The sequence below is a fragment of the Phaenicophaeus curvirostris genome, chromosome 2, assembly GCF_032191515.1.
Source record: "Phaenicophaeus curvirostris isolate KB17595 chromosome 2, BPBGC_Pcur_1.0, whole genome shotgun sequence".
Classification (NCBI taxonomy): Eukaryota; Metazoa; Chordata; class Aves; order Cuculiformes; family Cuculidae; genus Phaenicophaeus; species Phaenicophaeus curvirostris.
The window spans coordinates 72306097-72324227 of NC_091393.1; the positions used below are offsets into that span (position 1 = coordinate 72306097).

Consider the following 18131-nt stretch of genomic DNA (forward strand, 5'->3'; position numbering starts at 1 on the left):
TACGATGGGCATCTTTTGTAAAGCTTTAAATGTAATTTTTAAAAAATCTTTTTAGAAATACACAGTAATGTACACCTGTGCATTTGTGTAACAATGTTGTTATTTTAATCTCCTGTTTGGTGTATTGTCTTAATGCAAATAGCAAATACTTAATAAAAGTGATTTTGAGATCTTACTTTTACTCATTTACAAAGAGAAATTATTTTTTTCCTAAAAAGCTATCTGGGCCACCAATATACAGAGATCAGTGATGCATCTGTGAACTTCTAGGGAAAAAATGCTGCCCAACATAAAACCCAGCAGCCTTCACATTTCTATTTCTACATTAAAAAGAATGTACTGAAATTTGGATTCTTGCATCATATAATTCCTACTTCCCATACAGAAAGCCCTGGGGAAAAATAATTATTATAAGGAAGAAACCAGTAATTCTAACAGAGAAGTACTGGGTTTCTCTACTGGTTTACTGACCCTCTCTTAAAAATGGGTTTTAAATGCAGTATTCAGTTAGCTAAATCAGAAAGTTTGCCAAATACGATTTGGATAACTGTCTCTGAAGTAGCTTGTGGGACATATCTTAGTTTCCTTAGGAGTCCAAGTGCTGCATAACAGAATTAACAACATTATGACTGTTCCCTTAAACTGTTGTGTGTGAGAAAATGAATACTTAATTCCCCTTAAAAGCAAGTGTTTAATTTTTTGTTTATTCTTAAGTGCATGTGGACTACATTAGTTCTCATGTAAAGATACCAGAGCAACAATTTAAATGTAAGTAGAGAAAATGAAAGTAAATGAAATTTATCTAATTTCAGCTATAGATTAACAGCTTAAAAGTTGAAATTTTATGCTGATAACTGAACAGATTTGACCAGAACAGCTCAAGCACTGAAGTCCAAATGATTGTACCAAGAGGAGCTATCCCAGCCAATGAGACTACACACACAAGTATACAGGATACAATACACCTGCACCCCTTGCTTCAAAAATCAGCAATAATAAAAGTAATTCATAGTTACAAAAGCTAGTGCTTTTAGGAAAGTGGTAACTATTCCCAAGTAACTTCAGTAAATGAAAAGCAGCAATCCTTTTGTATTTGACTGCAGTCACCAAGCAGTGGCTATTAGTGACTTAGTAGTGTTATTTTTAGGATTGTAAGCTATGTTGTTTAATTAACCTGTCTTACAGATGTAGCAATTTTCAACTTCTACAGATATAACAGGAGATCTAGAATGCCTGTTTGCCAAACTACACCTAGTACTGGGCAGGACCACATCATCTATTTGAGTTTATTTTGGTCATCCTTCCCCTGTCCTACCATCTGGACCTTAGTTCTCTCTGCTGGAGAGAAAGTGCAGGTCAGATGCATTTGTTTCACAATGTCCAAAGCAAGAGGATCCTCTTGACAATTCACTGATCTATTGAAAATGCCTTACAATTTCTCAGGCTTCCTAAGATATCTCGAAATGCCCTCCTTTCTTCAGGAAACAAATTTCAGCTGATATCAGATGAATGCATGACAACCATCTAACCAGCCTGCAGATTTAGGAATCCACATGTAGGCTGAGAAGATGCCTGCTCACACACACACACAGAGCAGTTTAAGTGAGGCTTAAGAAATCACCAGAGCAGCATTGATATAGTGCTCATTTGTCTGCTTCACCAGGTAGTACCAAAGCTTGGTAAATACCTTAAATACAAGTGATAACATTTGTGATGCCACTTATTTACCCAGCCAGCAGACAGTGTAAGAGCCAAGGCTGCATTAACACTCACACAGAACACCCCCTATTGCCAGGGAGCACAGTAATGGATTTGTTTGCCTCAGTGACTAAGACCTAAAGATGCAGAAGAGCTCAGAGTCTTTACCATGAAATTCTACAGTGACTATCCACAATTCCAGGCTCAAGTGGAAAAACACCACAAAAGATGCCTTTATTGAAAAAGGCATAAAGAAGCTAATATCTGATTCCTGTTTTCAGTTTCCAGAAAAATTTGGGATGGTGATGTTACATATCATACTTGTTCTTGTTTGCGGCTTGGAAGCATAGCTCCCAAGATCAAAATAATGGTAAGATTGATTTGTGTCCCTACAATTAAGTAAAAGTTTAAAAGAATGCTATTTTGATATTGAAATTTATTCTTTCATCTAATTTTCAGGCTACCAGTCCCTTCTTTAAGTCACTGCAGTCCACTGAATTCTGCACTACTAGTGAGATCTACACTATTGTTTGTTCATGGCTATATACCCTGCACTTTTTTGCTACTCAGAGCACAAAGCACTAGGTAAGCCTTCATGTATCTTTCAGCTGTGTTTCTCTGGAGATCTACCCCAATAGTGGCTGCTGATCTTATAAGAGAGATCTTATAAGAGTAAAGCAAGCTGTAGCTGACTTCAAAGCTCTCCTGTGAGGAATCAGCCACTAGATGGCAGAAAAATGCAGTTTAATTTTATCATAATTATGAAGACTTCATCAAACACATCTCTTGCATCTCAGGTAATAGGTAATACCATCTGTCAAGCAATGAAAGGTAACTGTAAAACTTATTCTCTTTCTTGCCTAGTATATGTGCTACCTTGACTTCTCCTCTGCAGTAAAACCTGAAGAGTGTTTAAATGTTTGAAAACTCAATTGTTAAAACAACTAACCTCCACTCTTGCCTTCATTATTCTATGAAGTACTCCATTACAGCAGTAGGGTCAATCTTGTTAAAGATGTTATGTTACCACACTATAACTTCATTTAATATTAAAAGGATAGAATATATGGAGAAATTATTTCAAGAGTCAGGTATATAATGGCTGCAGTTCCACATAAGGATTACACAAAAAATAGTGGGTACTGGGAAGACTGAAGCAGGGTTTGTACAAAGAAATTCCAGGGAGTTTGACAGGAAATAAAATACAAGAAGCAAAATTGAGTTTTCATAGAAAACCCTGAAGTTAAAATATATTATTTTAACAACAAATATGGCAGATTTTATTTTAACAAGATTATATGCCTGTCTTGAAATATCACACATTTGCATTAAAATTATTTTTGCCAGAAGAATTACACTATAATAGTTCCACCGTTTTTTAAGAAGTTTGCAGTACTCAGTTCACCAACTTTTTCATTCCTATGGCTTGTTATATATGTGCATTTGCTTGTTTCGTACATATTTATTCTTTCTGTAAGCTTTTTTTCCTCTCCTTTAATGGTCATCATTCTTTAATACCCTTAGTGGGTACTTCTATTACTACAATATGAAGTGAGAATAGACAGTCTCACTTTTCTGCATTTCAGTTTTCTCCTGCTCTCTATTCGCACCTTTTTAAAAAAAAACAATCAAAACTGTTGTTCAAAACAGAATATTTCAAAAACCGTATCCTGAGAAAGCACTATGAACATCGTAGCAGCAAACAGAAAACCTACATAAACCAAACTGTTTTACAGTGATTCACTCGGTTCTCTCATGCACAGTATCTTGCAAGTACCGTGTTACCACAGTGACCTAAACAAATATTAATTTTAAACCAACCTATTTTACGTTTATCTATCCAATAAAAAGAATAGAATTTTCTTTCTTTACAGACTGAACTTCCTTTTACCACCCCAAAAAAACCCCAACTCAAAACATTACCATACCTAACCTTAGATAACTGTATATAGTCCTCTCAATTACAAGTGTCAGTGATAAAATTCTAGCTCAAATGAAATCAAAGGGACTTTTACTGAGGTCCTATCTGCAAATTTTCAACAACAATTTACTTTTTCAGGCGGTACTACTATAGCAAAAGGGTCTCAGACTACAAGGCACGTATAGGAGAGCAAGCCCTCTTTACAGCACCAAAGGTGAAGTCAAACATTCTGGAAAGTAAGCAAAAATGGCAATATAACCACAGGCTCCCCCTCCCCCTGCCCCATGTTCCATCCTCCCCATAAGCTATTATTAAAAACCACACAAAAGCAGAAAAGATCGAGGAATAAAGCAAATTGTGTTTTGTCTTGAATAAAAAATAATACATTGAAAAAATACTAAAAGAACATCTGATACAGACTGGATAAATCTGACTGAATAAAGCTGAAATTCTCTTTGAAGTCCACTTAAACACTAGTCAAAAAAAGCACTTTCAACATTATTGCCATTAGAAGAATTTGCTGTAAAAAAGTATGGTTTAATCTTATAATACATATCGATAATAAAAACTAAAGGACACGTGGAAAAATAAAATGTTTTGTGTGTATTTTCAGGCGGACTTTCAGATGTCAAGCTTATCCTGCACGATGATGGCTCAAAACTGGGTTGAACTTTAATTTCTTGAAATAAGAAAAGTTAATGAAATCACTTGAGTACTCAAACAAATAGTGTCTACAAACAGTTGAACATGATTGACAGCTTACTCCTTGGTACTTAAATATTAAGGGAAAATTAAGTGAAGGCTAAGAAGTCCAGATAAATTACTTACTGAAGTAAAAGCCAGAAGTTCCTCTTCAGTTAATTTGTGTATGGGACTGTTCTTTTGGAAGTCTATACTGTGAAGGAAACAAATGAAAATAAAACAATCCTGATTTAATCTTTAGAATAACATCATGCAGAACATGTTTTTCAAACTTACAGAAATTCTGGAAGCCTCTTAAAACAAATGGGAGTTTGGCAGACACAAAACAAGGCCTAGACCTAAAAGCAGTCACAGAAAAAGAGCCATTTAAAGGGCTGAGGTATTTTAGTGGTGTCTCTCAAAGGCCACTCTAAATTGAAATGTCTTGCTCAGTTTAAGCTTATGGGAACAACAATTTTACGAATCCTAAACAGTTTAAAATCCATTCTCTGTTTTTAGAGGTCTGTTTTCAGTTAAAATTCTATGACTAATTGAATACAGGTTCTGCAAAGCAAAAGAACACTAACTCCTTAAAAGCATTGCTGGGCAAACACTCTTTGTAGTCACTCAAGGAACATGATTAAATAGGTCCATCTCTCTCTAACCAGCATTACCGCTTGCTTGCGGCACCCAAAGGGGGAAACCAAGAAGAATTCACAGAGATGAGAATTAAAATCTTTATTCACAGCTGGAGAAGGGAGCAGAATAGAGCTGGCAAATCTTTAAGGATATTTCTAGAGAATGCAAGAGCTCTTGATTCCCGGGGTAAGAAATCTGGAAAGAAGGGCAAGAGACTAGTGTGGATGAGTTGAGACTGGCTGGTGAAACTGAAGTGCGAGAAGGAAATGCACAGGCAGTGGAAGCAGGAACAGGTAACCTAGAAAGTGTGTAAGAATTCTGCCTGTTTGTGAAGTGATGGGGTCAGGAAAGCCAAGGTGCATCTGGATCTGAACTTGGCAAGGAATTCAAAGAATATTAAAAAGGGCTTCTACATCTACCTTAGCCAGAAAAGGAAGGTCAAAAAGTGTACACACCAATCTCCCCTCAGTGAACATAACTGGCAAACTGGTAATGTGTGAGTTAGGCTGCCTGTGTTTCTACAAAACAGAGGTTTTGGCATTAAGATAGAGGGCTTTGCTGAATTGAACTTATAATCCTCTTGCAAAATATGATTTCATAAGCTATTTTTCACTAAGAAATTACTAAACAGATAGTTTGGAGAAAGATAAGACAATGATTGATAAGTCAATGTAAGAAAATCTGGTAGCTCTTCTGGTACAGTACAAGATATGCTTAGGAATATAAGTGCTGATAAACAACAGATTAGGTAAGAAACCTAGTATGTAAAAATTAGTCTGGTAACAGTGTTACAATAGCTTTGGTATAGCTTGTAAAATTGGGAAAGCGTGGGTTTGCCTTGAAAGAAATGGTATAAAAGCTGTGTGGTTTTCAACAAAGGCTGAGCACTTTCCTTCTTGTCAGAAGGGGGTGCTCCCACAATTATAATCGCGGATAAATAAATAACGCTGCTTCACAAGACACGTGCCTCAGTTTACCTATTTGAATCGTGAGGGTTTCTCACAGTCACAATGGACAAGGAGAAGGCTGAGGTACCCAGCAGCTTCCGTCTCAGTCTTCACCGGTAATCCCTCTTCCCACACATCTTGAGGGGATGGACTGCAAGATGGGACTGGGGCAACAAAGTCCCTCCCACTATAAAAGAACATCAGGTTCACAACCACCTGAGAAACTTGAATATATATAAGTCTATGAAACCTGATGAGATGCATCCCAGAGTCCTGAGCTGCCAATCCACTCTAGGCAATATTTCAAAAGCCATGGCAATTCAGGTGAAGTCCCTGATGACTGGAAAAAGGGAAAAATCACATGCATTTTTTAAAAAAGGGTAGATAGGAGGACTGTGGGAACTACCGACCTGTCAGCCTCACCACTGTACCTGGAAAAATCATAGAACAGATCCTCCTAGAAGCTATGCTAAGGCACCTGGAACACAGGAAAGTGATTTGAGACAGCCAGCAGGCTTCGCAAAAGGCAATTCCTGCCTGGCCAACCTAGCGGCCTTCTATGATGGAGTGACAAGGGAAGAGCTGTGGATGTCATCTATCTGGACTTCTGTACAGCCTTTGACATGGTCTCCCATAACACCCTTCTCTCTGAATTCAAAAGATGTGGATTTGATGAGTGGACTGTTCAGTGACTGAGAAATGGGTTGGATAGCTGCACCCAGAGGTCAAGGGCTCTATGTCCAGATGGAGATCGGTGACAAGTGGTGACCCGCAGGTGTCCATACGGGGACTAGTACTGTTTAGTATCTTCATCAGTGACATAGACAGCAGGATCAAGTGCACCCTCAGCAATTCCACAGGTGACGCCAAGTTGAATTGTGTGCTTGACAGACCTGAAGGATGGGATGCCAGTCAGTCGGGTCTGTACAAGCTGGGTAAGTGGGCCCATGTGAACATCATGAGGTTCAACAAGGTCAAGTGCAAGGTCCCGCACCTGGGACAGGGTAACCCCCAGTATTGCTACAGGCTGAGGGATGAAGGGATTGAGAGCAGCCCTGTGGAGGACTTGGGAGTACCGGTGGATGACAGGTTGGACATGAGCTGACAATATGCACTCACAGCTCAGAAGGCTATGTGCATCCTGGGTTGCATCAAAAGAAGCGTGGCCAGCAGGTTGAGGGAGGTGATTCTGCCCCTCTACTCTGCTCTGGCGAGACCCCACCTGTGTCTAGCTCTGGAGTCCTCAGCACAGGAAAGACATGGAGCAGGTCCAGAGGAGGGCCACAAAAATGATCAGAGGAATGAAACATCTCTCCTATGAAGGAGAGAGTTGGGGTTGTTCAACCTGGAGAAGAGAAGGCTTTCAGGAGATGTAACATATTGTGGCCTTTCCATATTTAAAAGGGAGCCTACAAAGAAGATGGGGGACACACATTTTAATAGGGCTTGCTGTAACAGGACAAAGAGTAATGGTTTTAAAATAAAAGAGGGTAGATTTAGACTTGATAAAAGAAAGAATTTTTTACAATGAGGGAGTGGTGAAACACTGGAACACGTTGCCCAGACAGGAGGTAGGAGACCCATCCCTGGAAACATTCAGGGTCAGGCTGGACAGGGCTCTGGGAAGCATGAACCAGTTGAAGATCCCTCCTTTACTACACGGGAGTTGGACTAGAAGACCATTAAAGATCCCTTCTAACTCAAACCATTCTATGACTCTAGAGGTCCTTTCCAAACACAACAATTAAGTTAATTTTTCGTTTAATGATACTTACAGTTCACATTTTTCAGTCTTATGTTTTCTAAGCAAAAGGAAGAACAGTATTTCTTACTGAAAGCTAGAAATAAGCTGACTTTTTTTTTACTTTGTACTTAAAAATTTCTCTCTACACTGTGCGTGTTACTGGGTATCACAACACTGATCTCTCAACATCATCTTCCAACAACCTCATATCAAATACAGAAGGATGTGTTGTTCTTGGGTTTTTTTGCAAGGTTTTTTCCCTTTAATCTTAGTTAAAAAAAATAATTTAGTTTCATTTCTAAGACTCAGATTCCTCTATTTTGAGATAAGATCCCTTATTCCCCCCCCTCTTCTGGAACTTTGGAGATCTACTCTTTAATAGTGCTCTTAATAGTGTTTTCTTATCAAACTTTCTGCAAAATGTTTTTGGACTGAGGGAGCTGTCACAAAAACTAAGTGGCACATGGGAGCTGCTGTCTCAAGTTATTGAAATTGTAACATCTAGAACTGTCATGTAAGTTATATAATAAAGAATCTAAAAACATACCAGATTTACAGTTGATGATTATTCACAGCAACATAGGCCAAAATAATAAAAAGTACATCTTTTTTTCAAAGTATTGAGATATTTAAACATATGGTTACACTTGCACTTATGTCAGTTCACACAGAAGTAATTTCTTGAACCTGAACTGAAATTATTTAACTGTGGTTCTTTACAGTTCAAGGTTTCATGAAAAAAGGTTTTTCACCTCTTTAATAATAAAAGTCCCCTGGTTATCAACCCACCTAGTTTTCTCCTGTAACAACACAGGAACCTAATAAATTAAATTGAGCCAGTGGGTGGATGAGAGAGGAAGGGTATTACTGATCAAAATTTCTTTAAAAAAATATTTGCACATTATTGCAGGGACGAATACAAACAGAGTAGCTGACAGTCAACGATTTCTACAGTGGAAGAAAGCCTGAGAAATCTTCCAATTCTTCTTCCCACTCTACAAAACTCCAAACTCAGACAAATGTTTATCCAGTCTATTCCTAAGGACCTCCCATGATACAGGTTCCACATGTGCTTCATAACATTCATACTGAAGTTTCATAATACCATCAGTTTGAGCAAGCTGTATAAACCTGGCCACAACAAAGTACCAACTAAACTTCTGGTTGAGTACCATTGAGAAAGGATTATAAAAAGCAAGTGAAGACCTTGACACCACCTTTTATTCTTGTTATGTTCAGTAAAGATGGACTCTCAAGAAGAAAAGCTAACTATTACTCCTCCTTCACGTTTATTAACTATTACAGTAATGCATTTTCACACATCTTCCCACAGAAAAGAAACCAGGTTATTGGTGGGATTTTTGAAAGTTTCAGACAACACTGCTAGGAAACAATTCTGTCAGATGTATCACTGGGTTTTTTTCCTTACTTAAGAATATTTTCCTGGAAACAGGAAAATAATAAAAAAATTCTCTGCTTTCCTCATCCAATATCAGCTGTTGGCAGAAATATTTATAGTAAGTTTGAGGTAGTCTCCAAACACTAGACACTAATACAAATGTGACTTCAGGTGAAAAATAACACATTTCTCTATCCATGAGGGTAAAAAATCAAAGAAGTTAAAAAGGCAGCAAGAAAACTTCAAATATTATAACAAGAACATCACAGCAGCTAGGCAACCAGAATGTTCAATGACATGATCAAAGCTTGTGAAAAGCCTAGGTGAACCAAAATTTTGACAAAATTGGAACTTATTTTTCATCAGTGTAAAAATATATTGATTCAAGGTATCTTTTCACAACAGTGCGAAGTGAAGTCACTAATCACCACATCATTCAGCTTTGCAAGGTATTTTCTGTCAATTCTTGAATCCTGCCTTAGGGAGCTGAGTGAAATAGAAGAGTGAAAGAGAACAAAGATAAACAGACTTTCTTTAGACAGTTAAAACAGAACCGTAGAGTAAGATCTACTCTGCAGCAGAAATAAGTATTTTCTAGTAAATCAACAAAAGCTAATCGCCAATAGCTTATAAATGACAAGTTATTCTTTAATCTGATTAATGAGATTTACATTGGCAGCCTAATGGATTTGGCATGCCATTTAACTAACTAGTTATATAATTTTGGAGTTAATTAGCTATAATTTTCTAACAGTGGACTTCAAAGGAACAATTCCAAAGTATCTCTTTTTTGAATTATGACTAAATACTCTGTTTCAAGCACTGATTTAAAAAGTTGAAAAGTGTTAAAAGACACTGTTAAAAGCTATTAAAAATAAAAGTGTTCTTCAAATAGCTGAAGTTGTATTAAAATGCAGAATACAGAAAGGATCAAAACCTCTGGAATAGTAAATAATAATAATGAAATATCTCTAGCAGTATAATTATGGAGTTTTAAAAGTGTTTCAGGAGTAACTAACCAAAGAGTAAAATTTGGTGCTATATCCTTCTTCCAGTACCGCAGGAACAAAAATTTTTGAGAGTTCAAAGGACCATATGACAGCCCTGGTATAAAAGCCATTGCACAGAAGCTGTATTGCACTAGCATTTACTATAGAAGAACATATTTAAATTCCCACCAGAGAGCCTTTTTGGGTAAGGGAGAAAATTACAGGAGAAAACAATCTTTCTGAAGTTAGGAAGCTGCAAAGGAGGTTGGATGCTACTAAGTTAACAGGACCAATGGTATTAAGAAAAAAAGTTTCAAGTGAGTTTTGGGATGAAATAGCTGAGACACTAAAAGGAGTGCATAAGTCCTCACTTAAAACTACCTCAGTGCCTGACAGTAGGAGAGCAATAAAAATGACACCAGCCTCTAAAACTGGTGTCAAGGGATCGGTGTAACTACTAGCTGGTAAGCATATAATCTGTTGCAGTGAGAAGAGACTACATAAATCATAGAATCACCGAATCATTTAGGTTCAGAGAGACCCCTGAGATCATCAAGTTCAACCGTAAACCTAAAACTGCCAAGTCCACCACTAAACCACGTCCCAAAGTGCTGCATCTATACGTCTTCTAAAGACCTTAAGAGATGGTGACTCAACCACTTCCCTGGGCAGCCTGTGCCAGTGTTTGACAGCCCTTTCACAATACATGTAGGGAGAGTCTGTCAGGCTTCTATTAAATAAAAAAATATTCCTGCATCATAGAACTGCTGGGGGCTTTTGGAAGGTTTGATCCACTCAAGGATATCCATAAGCTGGTTGATGAAATCAGCTTGGGTCTCTAAGATTTTTTTTTATAAGTCCCTTTCTTCCCTTGAAAGAAAGACTTTCAAAGAAACTGAGCATTCATGAGATAAGAGGGAATGTCTTGGCAAAGGTCAGTACCTGATTAAAAGATAGGAAATTATATAATCAGCCATCCTAATGGAGAAGGTCACCAGTGTAATCCTGCATAGTTTTTGTGCTGTGATCCGTGTGCTATAATATTAATAAACCGGAACAGGAGAATGTATAGTGAAGCAAGAAAATCTGCAAGTGATATAACATTCTTTGAAATAACAGTGAGTAGACAATAAGGAACTGCAGAACGACTTACAGGATAGCGCAAAAGGGTAATAAAATAAAAATGCCAAGCAATGCACAATAGGAAACACAGTCCTACATTCGTGATAAAAGAGGCAGGCTCTGCTCCAACATTTTCTGTTTGGGAGCAGTCCTTTAGCACAGCAGCTGCTTGAAAACAGTAGCTCAGTACTAGACAGTTGTTAAAAATGCAAATCAAAATGTAAGTAATTAATCAGGAAAGTAGGAGAATAACATACTAGGGTATACTATGTAAAGCCTACATAAAATACGACAAAGTCTTTGTTTGTCAACTCATTAATAGTATGTTCCATTCAGAACCTTTCATTATGAAAGCAGTAATTCAGTACTGGAAAAACTTCAGAAACAGAGAGCTAGAATAACTTTATAATGATGAATAATGATATTGTATACCTCATAAATATATAAAAACTTCTACAAAAGAATGTCTGATTAGCCTAGGACTAACCAAAGAGGGACATTGTAGAAGTTTTCAAGGTTGTTAGGAAATAAAAGAGTTAAGTCACTAAATGAAGGTACTGGCAACCAAAACTACCTGAAAGAGGGTTTTTTGAGCAGTACACACAAAACACAGACAGACACCTTTGCCAAAGGATGTCCAATACAGGAAATTTACATAGGGTCAGTGGAAGATGACAAATACTTGAGAGATCCATTGAGGGCTACCAGGCAAACAAGCCAGAGTAGGCTCAGGAAATCACTGTTTAAAGGCTAGGAAAGTATTACGGAGAAGAGAACAACACATGCCTGCCCTGCCTTAGGTATATTCTTCACCCTTATTCACCCTTAGGTATCTTCTCACAGCCATTCTTGAAGACAGTATCAAGTCAGATGGATGAAGAAAACCGCTGAGTTATTTTTTGCTTATGTTTCCTGGCACATTACCTCTCTGCAAGTGCAGGCAATGCAAATTCAAGTTCCTCAGGTAACTACTTAAAACTACAGAGAACTAGCATGAGATAGGTGATGAAGAAAAGATAGGTCAGACTCACAAAAACGCACATGTGGAAAGTATTTGCTGTATTTCTACACAGTTTTATCAGCTGTGTTAATTTTGTGAATGAAGAGGAGCCTCACACTTCTTATACAAGCTATATAGCATGACCTTGCCACAAAGCACAAAGAAAACTGCAATTATATGTATATTTAAGCACATGATCCAATTTGCCTAACTTTAACGACGTAAATTTTAGGCCTTTAATCTAGCTGATTGTCTCTGCTTCCTTCAGAATCAAAGCAAAAATACAGATAAATGTAGAGAGTAAAACAAGTAAAACAAAGATAGTAAAACAAGTGCCTGAAGTGAAATGAATCATACTTTGCAGGTGCTGATTTCTCCATTGACTAGAGAACAGACAGACAGCTAAGATTAGACTCTCAAATTTCAAGTAGCTGAATGTTTTCCTGTTTCACCAACCCAAGTTTCCAATATTTCCATTACCGAAACATATATAGGGATATTTTTTTCCTAATTACTCAATGGATTCAAAAGCTCATATTTGGTAATTCTGTTAAAAATCCTTTTGTCTAATGCTATTCAGTGCTTACACAGCTGTTTCAGGTACTCTTTTACAGATCACTGCATAAGGCGTATAACATATTATTATCCATTGTATCACTGTAAATTAAAACTTGAGCTCGCTCATGCTTTCTTCAGCAGCTCAAGACTGTTGCATAGTCCTTGGCTGAGCTGAGGCACCTTCAGTATAACACAGTATTGTGACCTGATCTGACCCTTGAGAGACAGCAAAAGACTGGGAAATAACCTGCCATTGGACATTTGCTTTCTTAGAAGCTTCTAGTGCAGTACCTAATCTCTAAAAGCCTTCCCCTCTTAAAAAATGGTGAATCAAATGATGAGAAGGTATTTTCTTCCCAAGCTGCTGACATACAGCTGCTGTTATCTATTCTAACAGTGATCTAATTCAGGCTATTTCTAAGTTACAATAGAAACATAATCCCCTCTCAGTTTCTCAGCATTTGAGATGTTCAAGACCAGGTTGGATAAGGCTATGAGGAACCTGCTCTAGTGGAAGGACTCCCTGTCCATGACAGTGGGGTTAGAAATTGATGATCTTTAAGGTCCCTTCCTGTCTTGAGGATTAAGTTGAGGACTAAGTTCTGCAAACAAGTCAGCAAGCAAGGTAACAGGATGATTATGAACAGTATCACAATCCCTACACCTAATGCATACATAATAAATGTTCTGAGCCATGGACCCAGTCCAAAAGAGGACAACCACTTGTCTAAGGGATTAGAGACCACTTTGATATTTCGTGTGTTATCTCGTAACCATTGCAGGTGCTGGTGAATTGACTTAGAATTAGAAGACAAATTAAAACAACACATTCCCTCAAAATCTTCACAACCATGACCTTGAGCCAATAATAAAAAAATCAATGGCAGCTCTGTTTTGTAAAATTTGGTGTCTCAAACTATCCATATCTTGTGCCATTTCAGACAAAATTTCAGTAGTTGCATTAGACTGTTTTACAATCCAACATGCCAATTTCCCTAAAGTATTCAATGCATGTGCTGTACCCACACCAGGTACAAGGGATGCAAAAATTCGGGCTGTCGGACCCCAAAGTTCCACTTGATCATTACAGTCAGGTGATAACGCTGCTATGGAGCGTTTGAGACGATGGTTAGGAAAAAGAGAATGAATTTCAGACACATTTGGGGCAAATAAAGCCAGTTTTCCTAAGTAACAGGGGCCTCCCATAGGGTTTCGGGGAATTCCTTGCCAAGCACGGTCCCCACATATCAAATAAAGATCATGGGGCAATTTCATCGCAGTGCGGTTTGCCCAAATTATGGTCTGATTCTTTGCCCATCCATAAGAAGGTCCACCACACATATATGTGGCATTCCAAAAAGGCCATTCTTTAGGTGTTAACCACATTAGTTTGTCAGTTTTCTTATAAATATAAAACCCTAATTTAAAACATCCATATTCATTGGCTGTTCTATTCAACATGCGACTGCCTAACAGTTTGATCTCTTGGGGATCCCAAGGTAAAGAAACATTTAATCCTGCTAACAAACGGGCAGCACATTCATCCTGCCTCGTATGAACATCACAATTCCCTCTGGTCAGACCCTTAAAGTCTGACTCGTTGAACCCCGGAATTCCAAGTAGGCAAGTTTGAAAAGGGTCGGTGGCGGATGCCAAAGAGAGACAAAAGGAGGTTACACCCGTTTTGTTTGCCCAAGTTACCCATAAGTTAGTTCTTGGACTGATGTGACCTTGGGTCGACGACACAATCATGAGAACTAGGATCTCAATCCACGTCATTATCAGAATTCGGGAGCATGTTTTCAGTAGTTGCAACATTCAGTGCAGCCTTCGGTGCAGCCTTCGTCCACCTTGCTGGGACCCAGATAGGACCTTCACCTAAACCAACATCCCATTTGTGACTACGAATGTGCAAAATACAAAATGCATTTTCCCTTTGTTTAATTGCCCTTTGTAATTGGAGAAATAACTCATATAGTCTTTTGTTTTGAACCACTTTGATAAAGGCGTCTTCAATACGTTCCACAATTCCTGCAACATATAATGAGTCTGTGACAATGTTTAGAAGATCAGTCAAAGTCATCAATGCCCAAGTCACAGCAGATAGTTCCAAGGTTTGTAGAGAGTCTGTTTCTTCTGCAGGCAAAATATGATGTTGCCATTTTCCGTCTTGCTGCCACGTTATGGCTGCAGTTCGAGATTTCCTTCCTGCGTCAGTATACGCGGTGATGGCTTGGGGAATTAGATCCCGTTTTCTTTTTGGACAGGCAAACCAGCGCCATTTCTCCATCCATTGTAGCAGGGGTGATTTAAATAAATTGATGTTGACGCTAGCTGAGGTACCCAAAAGGGCTTCCTGAAGGTCTTCGCTGTTGTCAAGATACCACTGGAGAGCGAAATCTGAGCGATGGCTCCTAATAAATGATGCTGGCCCAGCCATATGAGTAGGCTGAGTTCCTGTGATGAGATAAAACGAGACGAACAGCCAGTTGTTATCCTATCTGCTACTTGCTGTATGACACACTTCTGCTCTGGAGTTACTGAAATTGCTTGAGCAGGATTTGTGCCTTGTAGTAATGGTCGTAGAGTGTCTAAAAGTTCATTGGGAATGCCCACAATAGGTTTCAACCACTGTAGGTCTCCCAAGAGACGTTGAGCATCATTTAATGTTTTCAGATTCAAATTTAACTGAATCTTTTGAGGAGATACTGTACGTTCTGTTAAAGTCCAACCTAAGTATTTCCATGGCGAAGAGCGCTGTATTTTTTCAGGAGCGATGATCAATTTTGAATGAGCAAGTGTTTGCCGAATTGTATTTACTTGTTTGTCTGTAAAAGGTGTTGCTTGTGCAAATAATATATCGTCCATGTAATGGTAGATAATCACTGATTTCCAATGTCTCCGGAGTGGTTGAAGAGCAGCATCAACATATAGCTGGCATAAGGTCGGGCTATTTCTCACACCTTGAGGCAATACTGTCCATTCAAAGCGTTGATCTGGACCTTCTCTATTCAAAGAGGGTAATGTAAATGCAAAACGTCTTGTGTCTTTTGGGTGCAAATCAATAGTGAAAAAACAATCTTTCAGGTCAATGATCAGTAGAGGCCAATCTTGAGGGAGCATAGATGGATTTGGGAGGCCTGGTTGTAAGGCCCCCATAGGTTCCATTTGCTCATTCACAGCTCTTAGATCATGCAAAAGACGATATTTTCCTGACTTTTTCTTGATAACAAAGATAGGAGTATTCCAGGGACTAATAGATAATTTTAAATGTCCTTGCTGAAGTTGTTCCTGCACCAAATGATGTGCTTGCTGAAGGCTTTCCCGTTTTAAAGGCCATTGCTTAACCCATACTGGTGTATCAGTTGTCCAAGTTATGGGAATTGGGAAAGACCAAGCAATGGCTACAAGGTTAAAGGGTGCTCATTTGTGAGAACCAGTCCCAATTGAGCGAGAATATCTCGGCCAACTAAACATTGAACAGTAGGTGGCAGCTGAACTATTGAAAAAACAGCAGAGACTTTCCGGCCATCAATTTTTACAGTCACGGTAGGTGATTGTTGGGCCAGTGTTAGACCCCCAACTCCAGAAACTGTTACCGTAGCTGGCTGAATTGGCCAATCAGAAGGCCAAAATTGTGGGGCAATTATACTAGAATCCGCCCCAGTGTCAAAAAGTCCTAACAATGTAGTATGAGTTCCTTGATAGGTCACTGTAACTTTACGTTTAGGACGCTCTGAGAGGTTCATTGTTAACAGCGTGAGTCCTCCTGTAGAACCAAATCCTTTGTCTTCTCGGGGAGAAGTAGAAATTGGAGTCAGCTTGTTGGTTAATTGTGGCATTGGTATCAATTGAGCAATTCGTTGTCCCTTGCGAATACAAACAGGTGGAAACGGCGTATGGGCCATAATCATGATTTCTCCGGTGTAGTCAGCATCAATGAGTCCAGGGAGTACGAAAAGTCCCAACATTGAAGCGGAGGATCTCCCAATTAACAGTGCTCCTACTTGTTGTCCATCAATTTTTAGTGGTCCGATGATTCCAGTTGAGATCTTGTGTGGCTGGTTCGTCAGCAAATTAGTATCTACTGAGGCTGCCAAGTCGAGCCCAAGGCTGCCTCGGGTTGCTGGCGAAAGTGTAGAGGCAGTGCCACTTGTGTCGTCGCGCGGAAGCTGCGAGTCGCGCTCCCATTGAAGTTTCCCGATCTGCGGCGACAAGCTCCAGTATTGTGTGTATCAGATCGGCATCGGGCACACCATATTCCTGTTGCTGCACATTCTCGCCGAGTGTGTCCGAGCACTCCACAACGATAACATTTCGGCCGGCCTCTGGGTTGTGCATTCCTTGTTTGCGCAGCGGACACTTGGAGAGGTGCAAGAGCAGCTAACACTTGTGATTGAGAGGCTTTTGCTTGTTCCTGTAAGCCCTGTCCTAACTCTTTAATAGCTTCAACTACAAAGGCTATAAAGGTACCAAAATGCTCGTCACGACCTTGTTTAATTCCCATGTAAACTGGTACACCACCCGGATCCTTTACACGAGTAATTGCCAACCGAACAAGGCGCATAGCTTCACGTAGTTTATCTGGGCCGATAAGTGCCTGAGCCTCCGTTCGCAAAAATGGTCCCAGACCCATTAATTCCTCCATAGTTATATCATAAAGGGGATCTGCTGGGTCTCGCTGCACAGCTAGACATTGATTTACCAAAGTTTGCCAATGAGCATTAAAAAGCAGTTGTTGATGTGGTGAAAAAAGGAGGCGAACCACTCCTCTACAGTCGGAGGGCAATAATAACTGTGTATCCCATATATAATCTAACATTTGTTTAACGGGTTCACTGCTCACTCCAAACTGACTAACAGTGGATCGGAGCTGTGATAAAAGCTTCCAGTCTAGGGCTGTTACAGTAGCATTCAATCCACCGCCGGGCAAGGGATGATAAATTACTGGGCACGCCAACTGAGCAGCCGCGTGAAACACATCAGCATCTCCCGTATCTACACCCTCTCTAGCTAAAGTTGCCCATGCTTCTCGATGCTCCCTTGCCATGGCTTCGGCCAAATCCGATTCAGCACCAGGCAAGGTATCACCCTTCAGGCTAGGAGACGTGGTAGATACCTTGATAGGGGTTGGAATAGAATCAGAGGGGAGTGGATCTGGCGGTGAGTCTACTGCCGGGGGAGTAGCAGCTGGCAGAGAATGTGGAGGCACCGCCGGGGGCGCCGGGGAAGTAGCAGCTGGCAGAGAATGTGGAGGCACCGCCGGGGGCGCAGAGGGAACAACTGCATCAGGAGGTGGAGGAGGTCGAGGGGGAGGTAGAACAACAGTATTTGTGCTGGGAGGTAAAATAGGAACCTGCATCCAGTCAGAGATATAAGACTTATTTTTATCTTGCGCGGCTGTGGCATGCACGGCGGCTTTTTGTTCTGCCT

The 18131-nt window shown here is 39.5% G+C and overlaps 1 protein-coding gene across 1 annotated transcript in view; it reads right to left on the reverse strand.

Moving 5' to 3' along the window:
- TTC27 (tetratricopeptide repeat domain 27) overlaps positions 1–18131 on the reverse strand; it is a 130098-nt gene that overhangs the window by 78377 nt on the left and 33590 nt on the right. The window contains exon 9 of the mRNA XM_069852457.1: positions 4448–4514. Coding sequence (XP_069708558.1) covers positions 4448–4514 — 67 coding nt within the window. The remainder of the gene's footprint in view (positions 1–4447; positions 4515–18131) is intronic.